Below are 17,219 nucleotides of genomic sequence, written 5' to 3' on the forward strand. Positions count from 1 at the left end.
CTGTATTTCTTCATAAAGTAAAGAGAAATTGGACTTCACTTTCCTCGCCCACCTATCATGCCTCCCCCTCTCATTTCTAGCTTTGACTCTCTGACCTAACATACTTCTATTTCCCAAGACCGACTTGTCCAACTGCAGGTCTTTCAACCATGTTCAACACCAGCACATGACATTGACAGAGTAGTTGAACCTGAGGTTGCAAACAGTAAGATGAAAAAGTATGCTTTATCATCAGGCTTCCTTGCTTAAGTGAGGTTTAAAACCTTTTAAGGCAGAGTGTTGGCATGCACATATCAATTCAAAATTGGTTTTAATCTCTTCAAAAGGACTGACAAGGTGTTCTAAAAGGCACGCCGTCTCTTTGAGAGTTATACATGTACACATCAGGCAGCAATAAAAAAAATACAAGCATTATATTCAGGGGAAATGTACAGAACAATTGTGTCAATAGCTGAAACAGGCAGAAAACCAAGAGAAAAGACAAAATCTGGAAGGAAGAACAGGACTGGAAACATTACGTAGGCGGGGTTGTCAGTGACGAGAATGGAACAGATGGTATCATCTCTCCGGTCTAGACAATGGAATTCTACCCTTTATTTTGGACAGAGAGGGAGACTATATATTGCCATGCTCAAAATAGGATTCCTTAAAATCACACTGAGGTGAAATCATACTAAACGTACTGCGAACGGAGCATACTTGGAGGGGAGCGGGTCCTTGTGGGCTCCCATTTCCCCACCCGTAAAAGGGGGTGACAGTATCTGCCCTGGAGACTTCACAAGGCAGTTATCAAATCAATAACAGATTTGAGAGCAATGCCTCTACTGCGAAATGATATAAACAGTGTTATACATGGCCACTGGTTGCCCTGCAACAGATGATAAGACAATACAAGAAATTGTTTCACAAAAAAAAGAAGGGCAGTTTTATTCAACTGAAAAGAGGAGACGCCATCATTTGGAGAAGTGAGGAAGAGAATGGGTTTTTAAACTCCTTTCTCCTTGGAGCCATCAGCCAGGGCTGTGTGAAGGGCCCGTCCAGAACTGCTGTTTACTCCAGAGACCCTGCATGGCAGGTGGCTTGAGCACCCAATGGGGGACACTCAGTTGGCTAGAACAGGCCCATCATGTATCCCCGGGGAGGGGGGGGGGGGGAAGTAGCTGTTCCCTTTTCTAATGAAATTTTAAAAAACCACAACAACAACACAAATACAGAATTCTTCCATAAAGTTTTGAACTTGTGGAAACAGTACCCACTCCACAGTATAAAGAAAAAATACTGAAACATCTACACCTGTTCAGATTTAATCATTTCTCCTACCAGCCAGGGTCAGACTGTGCTCTGAGTACCTTCAAAAGTTAAAAAAAGAAACGAAACATACTGATGTGTCTACTTAAAGAATGTTATCTGAGGACTCAATTAATTCCATAAAAATTTATTGCATTTCCTCACCACAACCCACAGTTCAATATAGGGATTCTTCATCTAAATGAGGAAAGAACACTTGAGTATCCCCATGTATTATTTCTCTCCCCTTCCCTGGCAGAAAGTAGCCACACAGAAAGCACTACACCTTCTCACGGGAGCTTTCTTCGGGTTTTGATTTTTCTAAGACTCTACATCTCTCCCTCCATCAACCCCACTTTAGTTAAGCTGCAGAATGGGCTCGGCACAGTCAATTAGAACTTTATAATCTAAACTTGAAGAGTGCACGCAGCCCACAAATCACCCTTGCTTATTTTACAAATGGGCCCCACGTCATTGGCAAGCAGCGCCTCCATTAAATATCCATCAATAAAAACACAGCTTTAAAGCTATCACTAAGATGGAATCTATTATTCCGGTGCCCCTCCAGGCTAAAAGCGCATTAACTGTAAACATAAAACAAGGGGACCAGGGTGAGAGGATGTGACCTATGAGCAGACATCATCAAAGCAGACAGTTTACGTCAACCTTAGGGAGAATGCCTATACAAACTAGATGATACTCACAGGAAGGTGTAAATAAAAAAAAAAAAAAATAGGGAAAAGGAAAGAAAGGAGGTGAAGGCTGCCTGGAAATACCAAGCCTTGGGTCCCAAAGTCCTGTTGGGTTACTGTTCCCCGGCAAAGGGAATTATTTGTTCCTGCGGAGGATGCTGACAGAGCTGGGGAGCAGGTTAATACCTGATAAACACCGTGCTGTAGGTCAACGCCAGAAAGGCAGTAACAAGGAGTCCCAGGTCTCCCTTACTCACCAGCACACTTTGTTCTTGTCCGGAGAGCTGGCCCAGGAGACCCAGTGCCGCCCTCCCCGGGTCTGGTGAGCAGCACGCTGATCTCATACTCGGTATCCGGGTCCAGGTGCCCGATTTTGTAACTCGTGGAATCCACTGGCTGCCGGTCATTCCAGCTCCCGCTTGCCGTGCAGTATTCCACCTCTCGGGCAACAATGGGCCCGTCCCCATTGATGGAGTTGGCATTGAGTTGGATCCACAGGTAGGTTGCCCCCACGGAGGCGAGCTGGGGAGGAGCGATGGGAACAGGTGGTTCTGAAAGGCAAACCACAGAGCTATCTTTCAGACACTTGGCTCTTCAGTTTTAAAAGAGCTAAATGTGTGCGGCGCCTGGCCGGCTCAGTCGCTTGAGCCCGTGACTCTTGGTTTCGGCTCAGATCATGACCTCACCCTTTGTAAGATGGAGCCCCCGATCGAGCTCTGCGCTGACAGCGTGGAACCTGCTTGGGATTCTCTCTCTCCCTGTCCGCTGTCCCTCCCCCGCTTGCTCTCTCTCTCACTCAAAATAAATAAGCTTAAAAAAACTTTAAATAGCTAAACGTGCATCATGTATTAACATACAGAAGCCATGAATACTTCGGGAGTGAACTGATGAGAATAGTTTGGTTTAGGTTATTTTTAAGAAGTGTACTGATGCAGCTTTTCATAATGTTCAAATTTGTGAAGTAAACCATCTTTAAAACCTAAGATCGCTCAAGGAGGTATACCCCCAGGTTGTTTTAGGACACAACTCATTTCTCTCATACACCTACAAAGGTGTCAAAGGATTTTTTCCCCACTAAAAGTAACTTGCTAAAAAGCTCTCTCAGTGGTAGTACTTAAGCTCCATGAGGCACTCTACTGCCAACTTCCTTACTGAGAATGTCTTTGAAATCATCAAAGGTGCCAGTTATCTAGAATATTAAATTCAGTTTCCCTATATTTATATCCCAAAGATATCATCAGTTTGAAAACACGGCCGAAATTATAGTTTATCTCGGCATAAATGCATTTCCAGGGTGACCTGTTTCCCAAAAATCCACCACAATGGACTCATTCAGCTACAGGAGGAGTAAGAAGTCTGGGCAATAAAGCCTGCCTGCCACTGCTGCTGTTCAAGGAACCTTCAGGAATGAGTCTGATTCAAGCAGAGAGTAGAAAGAAAAGCTCTAAGGCAAAGTGCAAGCTGTGCTCAATTTGGTAAAATTCTAGGCAATCAATAGTTAATACTCTTTAAAGCCAAAAAAAAATCTCGTTCATTCTTTAAAATCAGAGATGGACTCTTTCTAGATCATTGTCTGAAAAGGGAGAAGTAGGTAATTTTTTTTTAATAGCATTCCGAGTTTATTAGTGAGGTGCTGGTTGAGTGGCTTGCCAGGCACCAAATGAAGGCATCCTGTGTGCCCAATGTCACTAGAAATGGTGCCACACATGATACTGACAAAGGAGGTAATGTACAAAATAACGTATTTCTATCTTAGTGAATCTCTATCCAAGAAGAAATGTAAGATCTAATTTTGTTTTCAAGAATGTTTCCACAGGTGGTTTGTGCCTGTGTGTATGTGTGTGCGTGTGAGTGTGTGTATTTCAACTCCTCGTTTAGCTCATGAGTGCACAAAAAATAAAGTCTGCTCTATTCCACTACTGGCTTATGCTAGCTTGCATGATGCAAATTCTGTCATCTCCAACAGCAGACACAGCCAATTGACCATGATGGTATTTCCTGCTGAAAGGGATCTCAGGGCAGCCAGGACCACCTGACCTTGGCCCTTGAGATGACACCTGGTAGATGCCTAAACTAATCTAATATAAACAGCAACATCAGTTCTCTTTGGTGGATGGAGTATGATGAGTCATATCGGCTTTCTAAAATACCTGGGAAATCTCATTACACCGAGTCAAAATAGACACTAAAGGATGAATCGTATTTGGAGGACTATAAAATTCATGTAAACTTACTAAACTATGTTCCTATTGTTCATAAACTACAACTTTGTGCTAGCTCTTCATTTCTTTAAACAGTTCTTACTCAACTCATCGTGATTTAACATCAATTTATATCATTAGGCGATTCCTTGAACCGAGACATGAAATGGGCCTTTTATAGTATATCCTAAGGCAGTGATGTAGCCAGGCTGAAAGAGCAGTTAATTACTTTGAAGTCACAAATGCTAGCAAGGGTTGCTGAGCTGCCATTCAAACTACAACTCAGGGGCAAGGCCACGAAGGTTAGTTGAGCACACCCATTCATTTAGGATATTGTTAATAGTGTCCTAAAATAGACAAAACTTTAGTGCTTGTTCGACCTGAGAATATTTTCTCTATTAATTCCCCATGAAGAAAAGTACCAAATATGTGAAATCAAATGAAAGATTCAACTAGAACCTGCAAACAATTGCAACAGACATCCCAAAATACTTGTGGGTTTGCTGGAAGAATCAGTCCCAGAATAAGTCAATATATAAATTTTGAATACATTTTCCCAAAGGGAAGGAAGGAAGGAAAGGAGAAAGGGAGGGAGGGAGGAAGGAATTCAATCTATACCAAGTGATAAAAAGCAATTTAAAATATGTGACCAATTGACAGTGAAAATTATGATCAAAAGAGTTGAGCCTTGACGAACACAGTGTGAACTGCATAAGCCCACTTATATGCGGATTTTTTCCAGTCCTGTAAATGTATTTTCTCTTCCTTGTGATTTTCTTAATAACATTTTCTTTTCTCTAGGTTACTTTATTGTAAGAATACAGATATAATACATATATGAAATGTGTGTTAATTGACTGTTTATGTTATGGGTAAGGCTTCCAGTCAACAACAGGCTATTGGTTAAGTTTCTGGGAAGTCAAAAGTTATATGTAGATTTTCAACTATGCAGGGGTCCGTGCCTCTAACTCTTGATTGTTCAAGGGTCAACTGTAATTCCGAACCAAGCCAGCAATGAAAGAATTTATGCACATACAGATACATAAACATACAGCTAATAGATATGCATGTGAATCCCTAATATATCTCTCAGATAATTAAATAATATTGATATAGATGCATACACACAAATTATGGAGACTCTATTAAATATTTCTTTTTCATGTTCCAGATTTCAAAAGCAGTGGCAGGCATGAATAAGATAGGAAAGAAGATAAAAAATGACTTGGGTTTCATTTGGGGGGTTGGTGCCAAATCAGTGCATGATCTCAAGAAAGTTACAAACTCAAAAAAAATTAAGAGAGAGAAAGAGAGACAGAGAGAGGGAGAGAGAAGAAAAGAAAGAAAGAAAGAAAGAAAGAAAGAAAGAAAGAAAGAAAGAAAGAAAGGAAGGAAGATAGTTACGAACTCTATGGAGTTTAGTTTTTCCCATTTTTAGGAAATCACTACTCCAAATACTACAGGCATATAAAAAAGTTAAATTATATACTGGTGGCCTAAAAATGTCATTGCATTATTTCAAAGTAATTATCTCAAGTGAATACTTTATTAAGTGTAACATGCTAGTAAAATTCAGCATGTTATCTCATTAAAAAATAAAATATATGAAAAATATGGCTGTAAAATTATAAATGGAGGGGCAACTAGGTGGCTCAATTGGGTAAGCATCCAGCTCTTGACTGGTCTTGATTTCAGCTCAGGTCATGATCTCATGGTTCATGGGCCTGAGCCCTGTGTTGGGCTCTGTGCTGACAGTGCGGAGGCTGCCTAGGATTCTCTCTCTCTCTCTCTCTCTGCCCCTACCCCACTCATGTGCGCCTCTCTCTCTCTCTCTCTCTCTCTCTCTCTCTCAAAATAGAAAAATAAACATTTAAAAAATTACAAATGGAGGAAAAGTCAATTTCAGATTTGAGCCACAACTGCAAGCCAATAATCCCTGGCTTTGACTGTGTGCAGAGATAGAAAGAGGTGCCTGGACATTTTTATCACAATGAGCCAAGCTACCGCTCCTCGTCCTGACAGGAAAATGTGCTGCATCAATATGAATAAGAACCCATTCATTTTTTGTGTTCATGTTTGCTATGGAAGACTAGAAATTTATGATTTACTTATGCCACCAAACAAATGAACTTTTCCACAGGGGCAATTTTTAGCGAGGTTACTAGATTTATGTTATACTGTTGATAAAGCAGATGCCTCAAGAACATGGCTGGTCATAGTGAAACGCTGCAGCAACTGTCAATAAGAAAATGGAACATAGTCACGAAGAGCTAAGCCCAGATGAACATTAAGTAATAATAATGATGATAAAGAGCTCAGCCATGGAACACTGAGGCTGCTGCTTTACTGGATTTGTTGGTAAATGGTGTCCATTTCTACATTGTGACTCCGCGCTTCTCAAAGAGCCTTCTACAAAGTAGGGTGTGCATTACTCTGAAGAATTTGTTTTCTTAAAGCTATTAAGCCTAAACTCAGGGTCGCCTGGGTGACTCGGTTGGTTAAATGTCTGACTTTGGGCTCAGGTCACGATCTCATGGTTTGTGATTTCAAGCCCCGCATCGGGCTCTCTGTTGTCAGAGCAGAGCCTGGAGCCTGCTTTGGGTCCGGTCTTCCTCTCTCTCTGCCCTTCCCCCACTCGTGCTGTCTCTCTCTCTCTCTCTCTCCCCAAAATAAATAGACATTCAAATAAATAAATAAACATACAAACAAATAAATAAATAAAATAAACTTAAACTCAAATACTAGCCAGATCAGCCAAAGTTTCACCATAAACCAAAATTCGTAAGAATCTGACATGGCAAAATATATTAGTGGAGTAGATATTTCGATGTGCAGAACATTAGTCGTTGCTGCAGATTAATACTGCCTGGGGGGAGCCTCGCCAATAAACATTTCTCTCATAAGCCAGGAGTGACTAATATTGGCAGCAGTGATTTTACAACGGAAGCATATGCCAAAATCACGCACAGATTTTATAACAGAGGCTATGTCCCCAGAGATTTTCATTCAATATGGGTGTGGTGGGGGGGAGGGGGAGAATAGCTGGGCAGACATTTATATGTTTTAAAATTCAGAAAGGTGGTAATGACAAGCATCTCTAAACATGCATCACTGACATACAGGAGCAGAGGGTAAGAATCACCTTGCCCTCCTCCTCCTCCCCGTCAAGGCCCTAACAGGTGCTGGCTTCTCACTATGTACCTGTTCTAAGTGCCACTCATATGCTTTTTGCACTTGACCTTCCTAATCGCCATATGATGCAGGTGACATCATTGATGTCTATTTTATACATGAGGCAACAGAAACACAGAGAGGGTAAGCCACTGGCCCATGCCCGCATAGCTAGTTCTGGGGTTTGAACCCTATAGTCTTTAAAACCGCTTGCACAGAGAAATTTGCTGATAAAAAGTACTAACCCATCCAAAAGAGATCAGTTTTATGTTTCATATTTAACAAATGCAGGGGAAAAAATGTCAAAAGCGGGCATCATTCTGTTCTCCTAGGACAAAACAGCAATGGCCAGCCAGAAATTATCTAAAAATGTCTTGTAGTACCTCTAGAACTCCAAATTATTCTGTCTGAGACCAAGAACAGCCCCAGCAACTTTAATATCATAAACTCCCGAGCCCACGAAAAAAGCGTTAGACCAGCAGAAGAAACTTATTTCCCCTCTTTTCCCCCCCTCAGACTGCCCTTTCCTGAATATAATGACTCAATTTTTCAGTCATGCAAAATATAGTAATGGAACATAACTGCAACATTATGAATGTTAACTCAGTATTATCAATATGGCTTGTGTGATATGACTGAGCATTTTTATACTGGCATTGCTTCATTTTATTAACCACCCTGCTATCATAAACACGCTGGCTGGTGAATATTTGCATTTTAAGTGATTTTCTATCAGTAAAAAAAATTTCATTCCTTAAAAAAAAAAATTATAGGTTGTAATCTCTGTATACAGAGTCGGCAGAAGAACTTGCCAAGAGCACAGTCTCTGCTTTGTATGCAACTAAACCAACATAAATAAAATGCATTTTTCAAAAATATTGTGCACGTGCAAAATTTGTACTTAAAATGCAATCCATCAATGTAACCTGTCACCAAGCTACTGTTTGGAAACAGACAAGGAGAAGTTTGAGCTTTAAACAAATAATGAACTCACAACCATCTGACATGTCTATTTTAATAGACTATTCAGGGATATAAAAAGACGTTAAATACCTTTAACTACCAATTCTGCGTAGTTTGATATTCCAACACCTCCTTCGGTGCGAATCATGCAGCGATACTTTCCAGCGTCCCGTTTTGTTGTATTCACGACATTAAATGAAGCTATGAATCGCCGGGAACTAGTCACCTTTATTTCCTTGAGAGGAGCATCTCGTACATCGATGCCCTGTATAATTGGGGGAGGGGGGACAAAAAGAAACAATATCAGCTGTCATATGGAAACACGAAGACACCTGATAGCATATTATCCATGTTATTTCCATGTGGATCTTGGTTTAGTTGTTTATTACCCATGGGCCCTAGTTCCAGGAAAACAGCTGGCCAGGAAACTGAAATTCTGCCATGGTCAACACTTTTGAGACTGAGGGATGCAAAATGAAGTGTGCAGAGATGTCTTACATTTGCCCCTTCAAGATATTAATTATGTTGAATGAAGTCACCAGGAGGAGAAAAAAAAATGCATATGGAAAAATTCTTTGTTTCACTCCCAAACGATCACCACTTGGACTTTGCATAACACTTTATCCTATGTTTTTATGCTTGGCTAGAAAATGAAATTAATTCACACACCACCCTATTGCTGACCTCATTTTATACACGAACAAATAAACAATTTATTAAGAAGGACATTAAAAACATAAGTAGGTATTAGCATATTGCTTACCGAACAGGTCTGATGGACTATTCTAAGCTTTATTATGTTCTTCAAGGACATACAAAAACCAAATACATGCTTAATATTACCTGAGTGCTACAAGACAAGCTTCTCCCTTTATCCCATAGTCTCAAAACCACATAAAGCATGTTCCCTTAGTGCACCAACCTTGTCTTACACCATCCCCAGCACATTAAGCACATCTTTAGTTACGCACCTTTGGAAATCCATTCTATGCTTCCTATAGTTTAAAGCTTCAAAAGAAGGCTACAGTATTTCAGTTCTTTTTTTTTTTAAATGTTTTTATTTATTTTTGAAAGAGACTGAGAGCATTAGCTAGGGAGGTGCAGAGAAAGAGACAGAAGATCCGAAGCAGGTTCTAACAGCTGATAGCCCAACGTGGGGCCTGAACTCATGAACCATGAGATCATGAACTGAACTGAAGTCGGAGGTGTAACTGACTGAGCCACCCAGGCACCCCAAGCATTTCAGTTCTATAACAGTGAGTTACAATTATCAGGAAAGAGGCTATCTCGAATATGTTATTTGCAAAGATTGAGTAAAAAACAGTGGGCACAGACGTCACAGCTAAAGCATGATGCCAAGCACTCTGCCCATCTGTTTACCCAGAACTCATTTTGGGTGCCAACCAGGTGCTATCAACTGTGTGAAGACACTAGGCTCACAGTGGTGAGTGACAGAAGAGTGGCTGGTGATGCCCACAGCAGTTTAGTTAGAGGGAAGTAGAAGAGACTGGAAATGAATACAGAATCACGAATGATGGCCAGTGGTGGGTAAGGGACAGATCAGATGACTGGCAGAAATCACCATCTTTAGATATGGTGGTTGTGGGAGGCCAGTCTGAAGAAGTGAGCTGAGATGTGAAGGGAAAGGAGGAGCTAACCAGGCAAAGGGGGATGGTGGGAGAGAGAAAGCATTCTGGTCAGAGGAAACTATGCAGGAAGCCCGAGATGGTTAGAAAGAAATGAAAGCTTTGGAAGAGGTTAAGGCAGCCAGTGGAACAGGGGAGGGAAGGAAACCCCCGTGCATTCAGGGACTTGCAGGCTATATTAAAGTGTTTTTATGTAGGAGTATGAAAATGCTAGGCTACACATAATAAAACTCATCTATATTACTCTGTGATTTATATTATGCAAAGTCTTTCAAAGGCTTTTAGCTATGATTTTTTTTCTTTGGCAGTATGCCCTAATGGATATGAATTTGGAAGTTAGACTGACCAGGGTGCCCTGGCTACCTTTAAAGTGATTTACCTTCTCAGAGCTTCCCTTCCCTCATCTGCAACAAGATGATACAACTCACTTGCAGGGCAGTTGTGAGAATCCAAAGATATATACAAGGACACTGGCTTCATGACTGGCATCACACATCCCCACCCAAATTCTGGACTAATTGAGTGATGAGTTCAAGGAGGAAGGTGGACAGGCTGTCAAAATACCACTTTTATTACTAATGAACCTGGTATTGCAGAATATGGCTGATGTGCAGTTAACAATGGGCTTGCTAATAGTGAAGCACAGAATTAAACAGACTCACTCACCCAGCCACAGGCCACCTTAGAAAACCACAAGGCCTCCCGTATGTTGGGTGCTGCTGTAAAACTCACAGGATGGAAGAACAGGGCTCCTACAGGGGGTTAGCTCCCAAAGAAGGGGCTGGGCTCTGCATGCTCACAGCTTCCTTCCCAGGCAGCTCTTGCTTGGGCAGGGAAAAGGCATCAGAGTGCTGCACTGGTACAGTTCCTGCCATTGGGAAGGAAACATCAGGAGTGGGGAAGAAGAGTTCCACCAACCTCACCTTTCGTATTACCTGTCAAAACAGCTTTGTTAATAGCTTAAAAAGTTATAAATCAGAATATGAAGTTCCATATATATGTTACATGTCTTATGCATGTCCTGGTTTTTACTAATCCCCTGAATTTGGTCTGATGGAGGGCACCAAGAAGTTAGGAAAACAAAACACAATAAAATCGATCTAGCATTATCAATTAATACAATGGGGGAAGGCATTCCTCTCTGTATTCTATACAGCCTCCCATCCTTCCTCACAAAGAAATAATCACATTCTACCACTAGGATTACCCTTAGATCTACTAACTCTATAAAATTCAGTTTGTCTTTTTCCAAACCAAAACCCAAACCAAACAAAATCTAATCTCCAGTTTTGAAAAAAAAAATTAAGCCCTAAAGAAAGGCAGAGTTCCTATCTGTATTTATTAATAACAGCAACAAAAAGGGCTATCTACTTATTTATTTCCTCGCTTGTGGCATGAATCTTGTCAGAATATACTTCGACGGTAATCCTGGAGTACTTTTCCTACTAGAATAAGCCTCTTTCAAAAGAAGGTTCATTCAAAAGAATTTTAAAGTATATACTTATTGATCACTCACAGCTATTCAAGGCTATACTGAGAGCGCTCAAGTTTAGGAAAACCTCCTTTTTGGATTTATACATATGTCGAGAAGAGTTTTACTTCCTAGTTGTCTTCACGCCACAGATTTATTCTTTAATATAAACAGCTTCAAACGAACAACCTTACAACTCTAATACATGAATTCTCAGGACGGCGGCTTTCTTTTGGAATCCCACATCCTGAAATGATACTGAAACAGATTTAGTTTCTTCAAGAGAAATAGTACATAGCAAGGAGAAACCAAGTGCTAACTACTAATCATTTTAGCTTAGGATCCGTATCAAATCATCTCTCTTGCTCAAATCTGCAGGTCATTTTGTATTAAATACTTCAAATGTATACGGATCCAAGCACCCATTCAACCAACACTTAGTAAAACTCTTTTATGAGGCAGGCACTGTATCGTATAGGGGGAGCATGGAGTTAAAAGAAGAGTCCTTTACCTAACTGAATTTACAGTCTGGCTAGAAAAACAGACAAGCAAGGCAATGATTCTAGTAAAGAGCAATGAACAGCAAAACACAGCAAACTCAGAAAAAGGGAACCACACTGGTGAAGGCTGTGAAGGTTGGGTCAGCATTCTAGAAAGCACTACCAGAGGCCAGGCTAGAGTATGCACAGGAGTTTCTCAGGAAGGAAAGGAGGAGAAATGGAGCCCAGTGAGTGAGAAGAGCTTTGCAAAAGTCAACAGCCAAGAGAGCAGGGCACAACAGAGGAAGTACAACTGATCCCATGCAGCTAGAAAAAATGCAGCTGGAATGACAGGTGATGAAGCCAGAAAGATGAGCACAACACAGGCCATACCAAAGAATTGAGGATTATAGTTCATCCTGATGCCAGAAATGGAAAGATTTTAGGTAAAGGGGTGACATGAACACATCTATGGGTACAGTAACAGACTGAAGGAAAGAATGTGGGACCCCAACTGATGTCAAGGGAAATTGGTAATTTTGTTTAGAAATCACAGTAACAAATGACAAAAAGAGGGATGAGAGAGAGGAAGGAAGGATTCTAAAGACATTTAGGAAATCAAATCGACAAACAGTGTGTTATTATACTTTAGTAACATCTTCCTCTTCTAGCAGAATATAATGTCCTCAAGGTCAAGAATCAGATCTCATTCATTTCGTGTACATGAGTGCACGAGAAATACAACTCAATAAATATTTGCTGACTCTAAAAATCATAACCCCAGTGGAAAAAAAATGTTTCATAGGCAGAATAGAAATATGAGGTTGCTAAACTAACAGATTTATATCCCAGATCCTAAAACTGGACAACTAGTCTTTATTTACAAGGGAGACCAATACGGAAAATAAAGATATTTTAGAGATTCTGTGTGTCCCTCAGTCAGCAACACTGACCATTCATCATGACTGTGGTAGAGTAATTGTCCCCAAAGAGGTCTACTGCCTAGTTCTCAGAATGTGTGAATATGCTCTCTACATATCACAAAAGGAAGTTTGCAGATGTAATTAAAATAAGAATCTGGAGATGGGACTATTATACTAAATTATCCAGATGGGCCCAATGGAACTACAAGGCAGGAGGAAGGTAGGGCCGAATGCAGAAGAAGGAAATGTGACCACAGAAACAAAGGCTGGAGTGATGGGCTTTGAAGATGGAGGAAGGGATCATGAGCCAAAACCTGAAGCTACACAAGAAAGGGAACAGATTCTCCACCCTCCAGGAGAAACCAGTCTTGCCATCACTTTATATTAGGACTTTTGACCTCCAGAACCATAAGATAAATACAGCCATTACATCTGTGGTAATTTGTTAGAGAAGCAATAGGGCATGAATACAGTGACCATCAGGATAATGAAAAAAAAAACAAAAAAACCTGTGGCTTTTCAAAGATGTACAATAGTCATGCATCCTGATTTGTCAGAGCTATAAACAAATCCTTCAGATAGGTTTAGGTCTTAGGGGCTAGCAAAAGCTCCATTCACAAGTCATTACCGTAGACAAAACAAAATAAGTTAAAAGACTCACACTTCTCAACTTCAAAACTTAGGACAAAGCTACAATAATCAAAAGCATAGTGTGGCGCTGGCATAAGGACAGACACAGACCAATGAAATAGAGAGCCCAGAAACAAACCCATACACATAAAGTCAGTTGATTTTCAACAAGGGTGCCAAGACCACTCAAAGGGGAAACAATAGTTCTCTTAATAATTGGTGTTAGGAAAACTGGGTATCCACAAGACAAAAGACTAAAGCTGGACTGGTATCTTTCCCTGCATACAAAAATTAAATAGATCAAATACTTAAAATTAAGATCTAAAACTGTAAGTATCTTATTAGAAAACATAGGGGGGGAAACTTCATGAGGTTAGATTCAGAATAGATTTCTTAAACATAATACCAAAATCACAGGCAACAAAAGGAAAAATGAACTAGACTTTATCAAAATTAAAAACAAAAAATTTTGTACATCAAAGGACACTATTAAGAGATTAAAACAATATGGAATGGGAGAAAATATTTACAAGTCATACATAAGATAGGGATTGAGATCTTGAATATGTAAAGAAGTGCTTTAACTCAACAGCAACAACAAGAAACAAACAATCCGATTAAAAAAGGGCAAGGCATTTGCAATAGCATGGACAGACCTAGAGGGTATTATGCTAAGTGAAATAAGTCAGATAGAGAAAGACAAGTACCATATGATTTCACTCCTGTGTGGGATCTAAAAATAATATTCTTAAAGATGATAAAAAGAGAAATGGATTTTTAAAATCTAATATTTGTAACTATTTTGGGGGGAGAGGGGATAATGGATGATGGGCACTGAGGAGGGCACTTGTTGGGACAAGCACTGGGTGTGGTATGTAAGCCAATTTGACAATAAATATTTTAAAAAATCAAACATAGCTTTAAAAAAATAAAAATAAAACCTAATGCTTACTACAGAAACTTTTTTAAATACAAAAAATAAAAAAAAAACAGACATTTAAAAACTGTAGATAATCTGATCACTTAAAGATAAATATTGTACATATTTCAGGGTATTTTAGTTTACTTTTTCTGACACATTATTTTAATCAAATAAAATATGAAATGGTGGTCATATGTGTGTGGTTTATCTCTGTGATATCTACAGAATTTTTTACACCCTTAGACGGCTTCAAAAACATGCCTTTTAATGTTTCCCACTTTATGGGTATAGCTATTATTTATTTATATATTTCTTTATCACTATACATTTAAATTTTTCACATATTTCACTATTATAAATGATGTTTAGGCAATCTCTATTCCCAAAATTGTAGGTTTAAAGAGAATGAAAAATTTAAAGTTTTTTTTTTATAAATAACACAAAAGGCTTTACAGAGAGTTAATATCTATTTACAAGAATTGTTTTTTAATGAGAGTGAGTTCAAATGGCTCCTAAAATCAAGCTATTTTCTATCTCCTTTCAGATATTACAAACAGATCAAACAGGACAGAAAACTGGCCTGAATTATTTGATTTTTCTTACAATATTTCCAAAACAGTATAAAGTAGGGGGGAAAAAATCCTCTCCACTTATCTTGGGTAAAAGATCAAATATTCAGAAAAAAATCATATTTATTTTTGTGGTACTGCAGGCCTTCCACAGTACAAATTCAGTTACTCTCTTCCTAGATAGCATTGTAAAATTAAAATGAATCCCATTTTTAATATTTTCAAGAATGATAAATTCTCTGTAATATTCTGAGGTGCAGTGTATACTGACCTCTTTCCACAAGGCAACGATATTCCTTGAAATTCACATCTTCAATATCCACAAGTGGATATTTCTAAAAATGGAACAAATAAACCAGACTAAATAAGATTAAGTGTGCTTAAGATAATTTAACTGAAGAGCATGTAGAACTACTAAAATGTATACTTAGAATTAGGGATGCATGGCAATATTTAAATATCTTTAAGATTAATCACTCAGATTGATGCATCTCATTTAAATTTGTGGCATCATCAGTAATTTCACACAAGCAGAAAATTCCACTGTGAAAATGTCTGGAACAGCTGCCTGAAGTCTGGCAAATATTCAGGCATCACGTAACGTGAACCAAATGAGCAGAAAACAGACCACAAAAGCCTAAATGAGGCAGGGGAGCAATAGGAGAACAAAGGTGTGAAGATGGAAACAATACAAGTAAAAAAGAAGGAAAAGTGAGATGTACCAGGGAGAGAAGCAGGGGCGGATTCAGTCATCCCCCCTCATCTCCAGAGGCTGTGTTCCAAGAACCCAGCACAGGCCAGAAACCCGGGTAGGTGCTGAACCCTGTAAACACTACCTTTCCCCTACACATACATACACACCCATAATAAAGTCTGGCTTATAAATCAGGCACAGTACGAGATTAACAACAATGACTAATAACAGAACAATTATAGCAATATACTGGAGTAAAAACGTGAATACGGTCTAATGTTGTGCCGTACTCACCCTTCTCGTGAGGCTGTGAGGTGACAAAATGCCCACGTGATGGGATGAGGGGAGGGGAATGACAGGGGTATGTGACACAGCATTAGGCTGCTACTGACCTCAGTGTATGTCAGGAGGAGGATCATCTGTTTCTGGACCACAGTTGACTACAGGTAACTGAAACTGTGAATAAGGGGGGTGGGGAGTGCTGTAGTGTAAACACAGTCAAAAAGAGTAGAGAGGGGTGCCTGGGTAGCTCAGTCGGTTAAGTGTCCAACTCTGGATTTCGGCTCAGGTCATGAGATCTCGGTCACAGCTCATGAGATCAGGCCCCACAGCAGGCTCTGCATTGACGGCCCAGAGCCCGCTTGAGATTCTCTCTCTCCCTCTCTCTCTGCCCCTCCCCTGCTCCCTCTCCCTCCCTCCCTCTCTCTCTCTCTCTCTCTCTCTCTCTCTCTCTCTCTCTCTCTCAAAATAAATAAACATTTAAAAATAAAGGAGTGTTGGGGCACCTGGGTGGCTCAGTCGGTTAACTGTCCAGCTTCAGCTCAGGTCATGATCTCACAGTCCGTGAGTTCGAGCCCTGCGTCGGGCTCTGTGCTGACAGCTCAGAGCCTGGGGCCCGCTTCGGATTCTATGTCTCCCTCTCTCTCTGTCCCTCCCCTGCTCATGATCTGTCTCTCAAAAATAAATAAAAACATTTAAAAAAATTAAAAATAAATAAAAATAAAAATAAAGGAGTGGAGAGAAGCTGGGTGAGGTGACAGAAGAAAGAGGGCACTTAGCAGAAGAAAGGATCAAAGATGGCGGGGACAGAGGCAGCAGAGGCACAGAAATGAGAGCAGACTAAATGCCCACACTGGAGAAAGAGTTGTAACTCACACAGGAAGGAAAGACCCACTTCTTGGACGATATTTATTTGTCTCCTCTGAAATTCTGACACTTACATTTTAATAACAGTCTCCTTGTTTCCTGAAGCTGAAAAAACTCTGTCAGGTCCCACCGTAACTTTAGGTTCTATATTAGCTCAATGATTGATAACATGCATGAAGAAGCAATTCACAGCTGGGTTGATGGAGGAGACATGAGAGAATGTCCTGAGATATCGGGGATGGGGGGAGGAGGAGACAGTGCTCACCCTTCACTTTGTTAGTGTCAAATCCTATTTCTTGGGTTGTTAGAAAGGAGGAAGACAGAGTGTTTACAGCTGTTGGCAAGGCACCAGGCGGCATCGCCTGTGACATCTCTGTAGACAAGAGGAGAGCGATGTGGGACAGATGCCAAGAGGGCTGGATGGA

The 17,219-nt window shown here is 40.1% G+C and overlaps 1 protein-coding gene across 6 annotated transcripts in view; it reads right to left on the bottom strand.

Moving 5' to 3' along the window:
* Positions 1 to 17,219, bottom strand: part of PTPRM (protein tyrosine phosphatase receptor type M) — an 801,865-nt gene that overhangs the window by 419,183 nt on the left and 365,463 nt on the right. For 5 of the 6 annotated variants that reach the window (XM_086682486.1, XM_086682492.1, XM_086682490.1 and 2 more), the window contains exons 6-7: positions 8,405 to 8,579; positions 2,237 to 2,530 (exon numbers count right to left, since the gene is read on the bottom strand). In XM_086682486.1, the coding sequence (XP_086538612.1) occupies positions 2,237 to 2,530; positions 8,405 to 8,579 (469 nt within the window). Of the gene's footprint in view, positions 1 to 2,236; positions 2,531 to 8,404; positions 8,580 to 10,626; positions 10,840 to 17,219 lie in introns of those variants that run through there. The other variant, XM_086682491.1, reaches the window with a different exon arrangement.

Source organism: Puma concolor, chromosome D3, assembly GCF_028749965.1.
Source record: "Puma concolor isolate L17-30 chromosome D3, mPumCon1.1.hap2, whole genome shotgun sequence".
In the NCBI taxonomy this organism is placed as follows: Eukaryota; Metazoa; Chordata; class Mammalia; order Carnivora; family Felidae; genus Puma; species Puma concolor.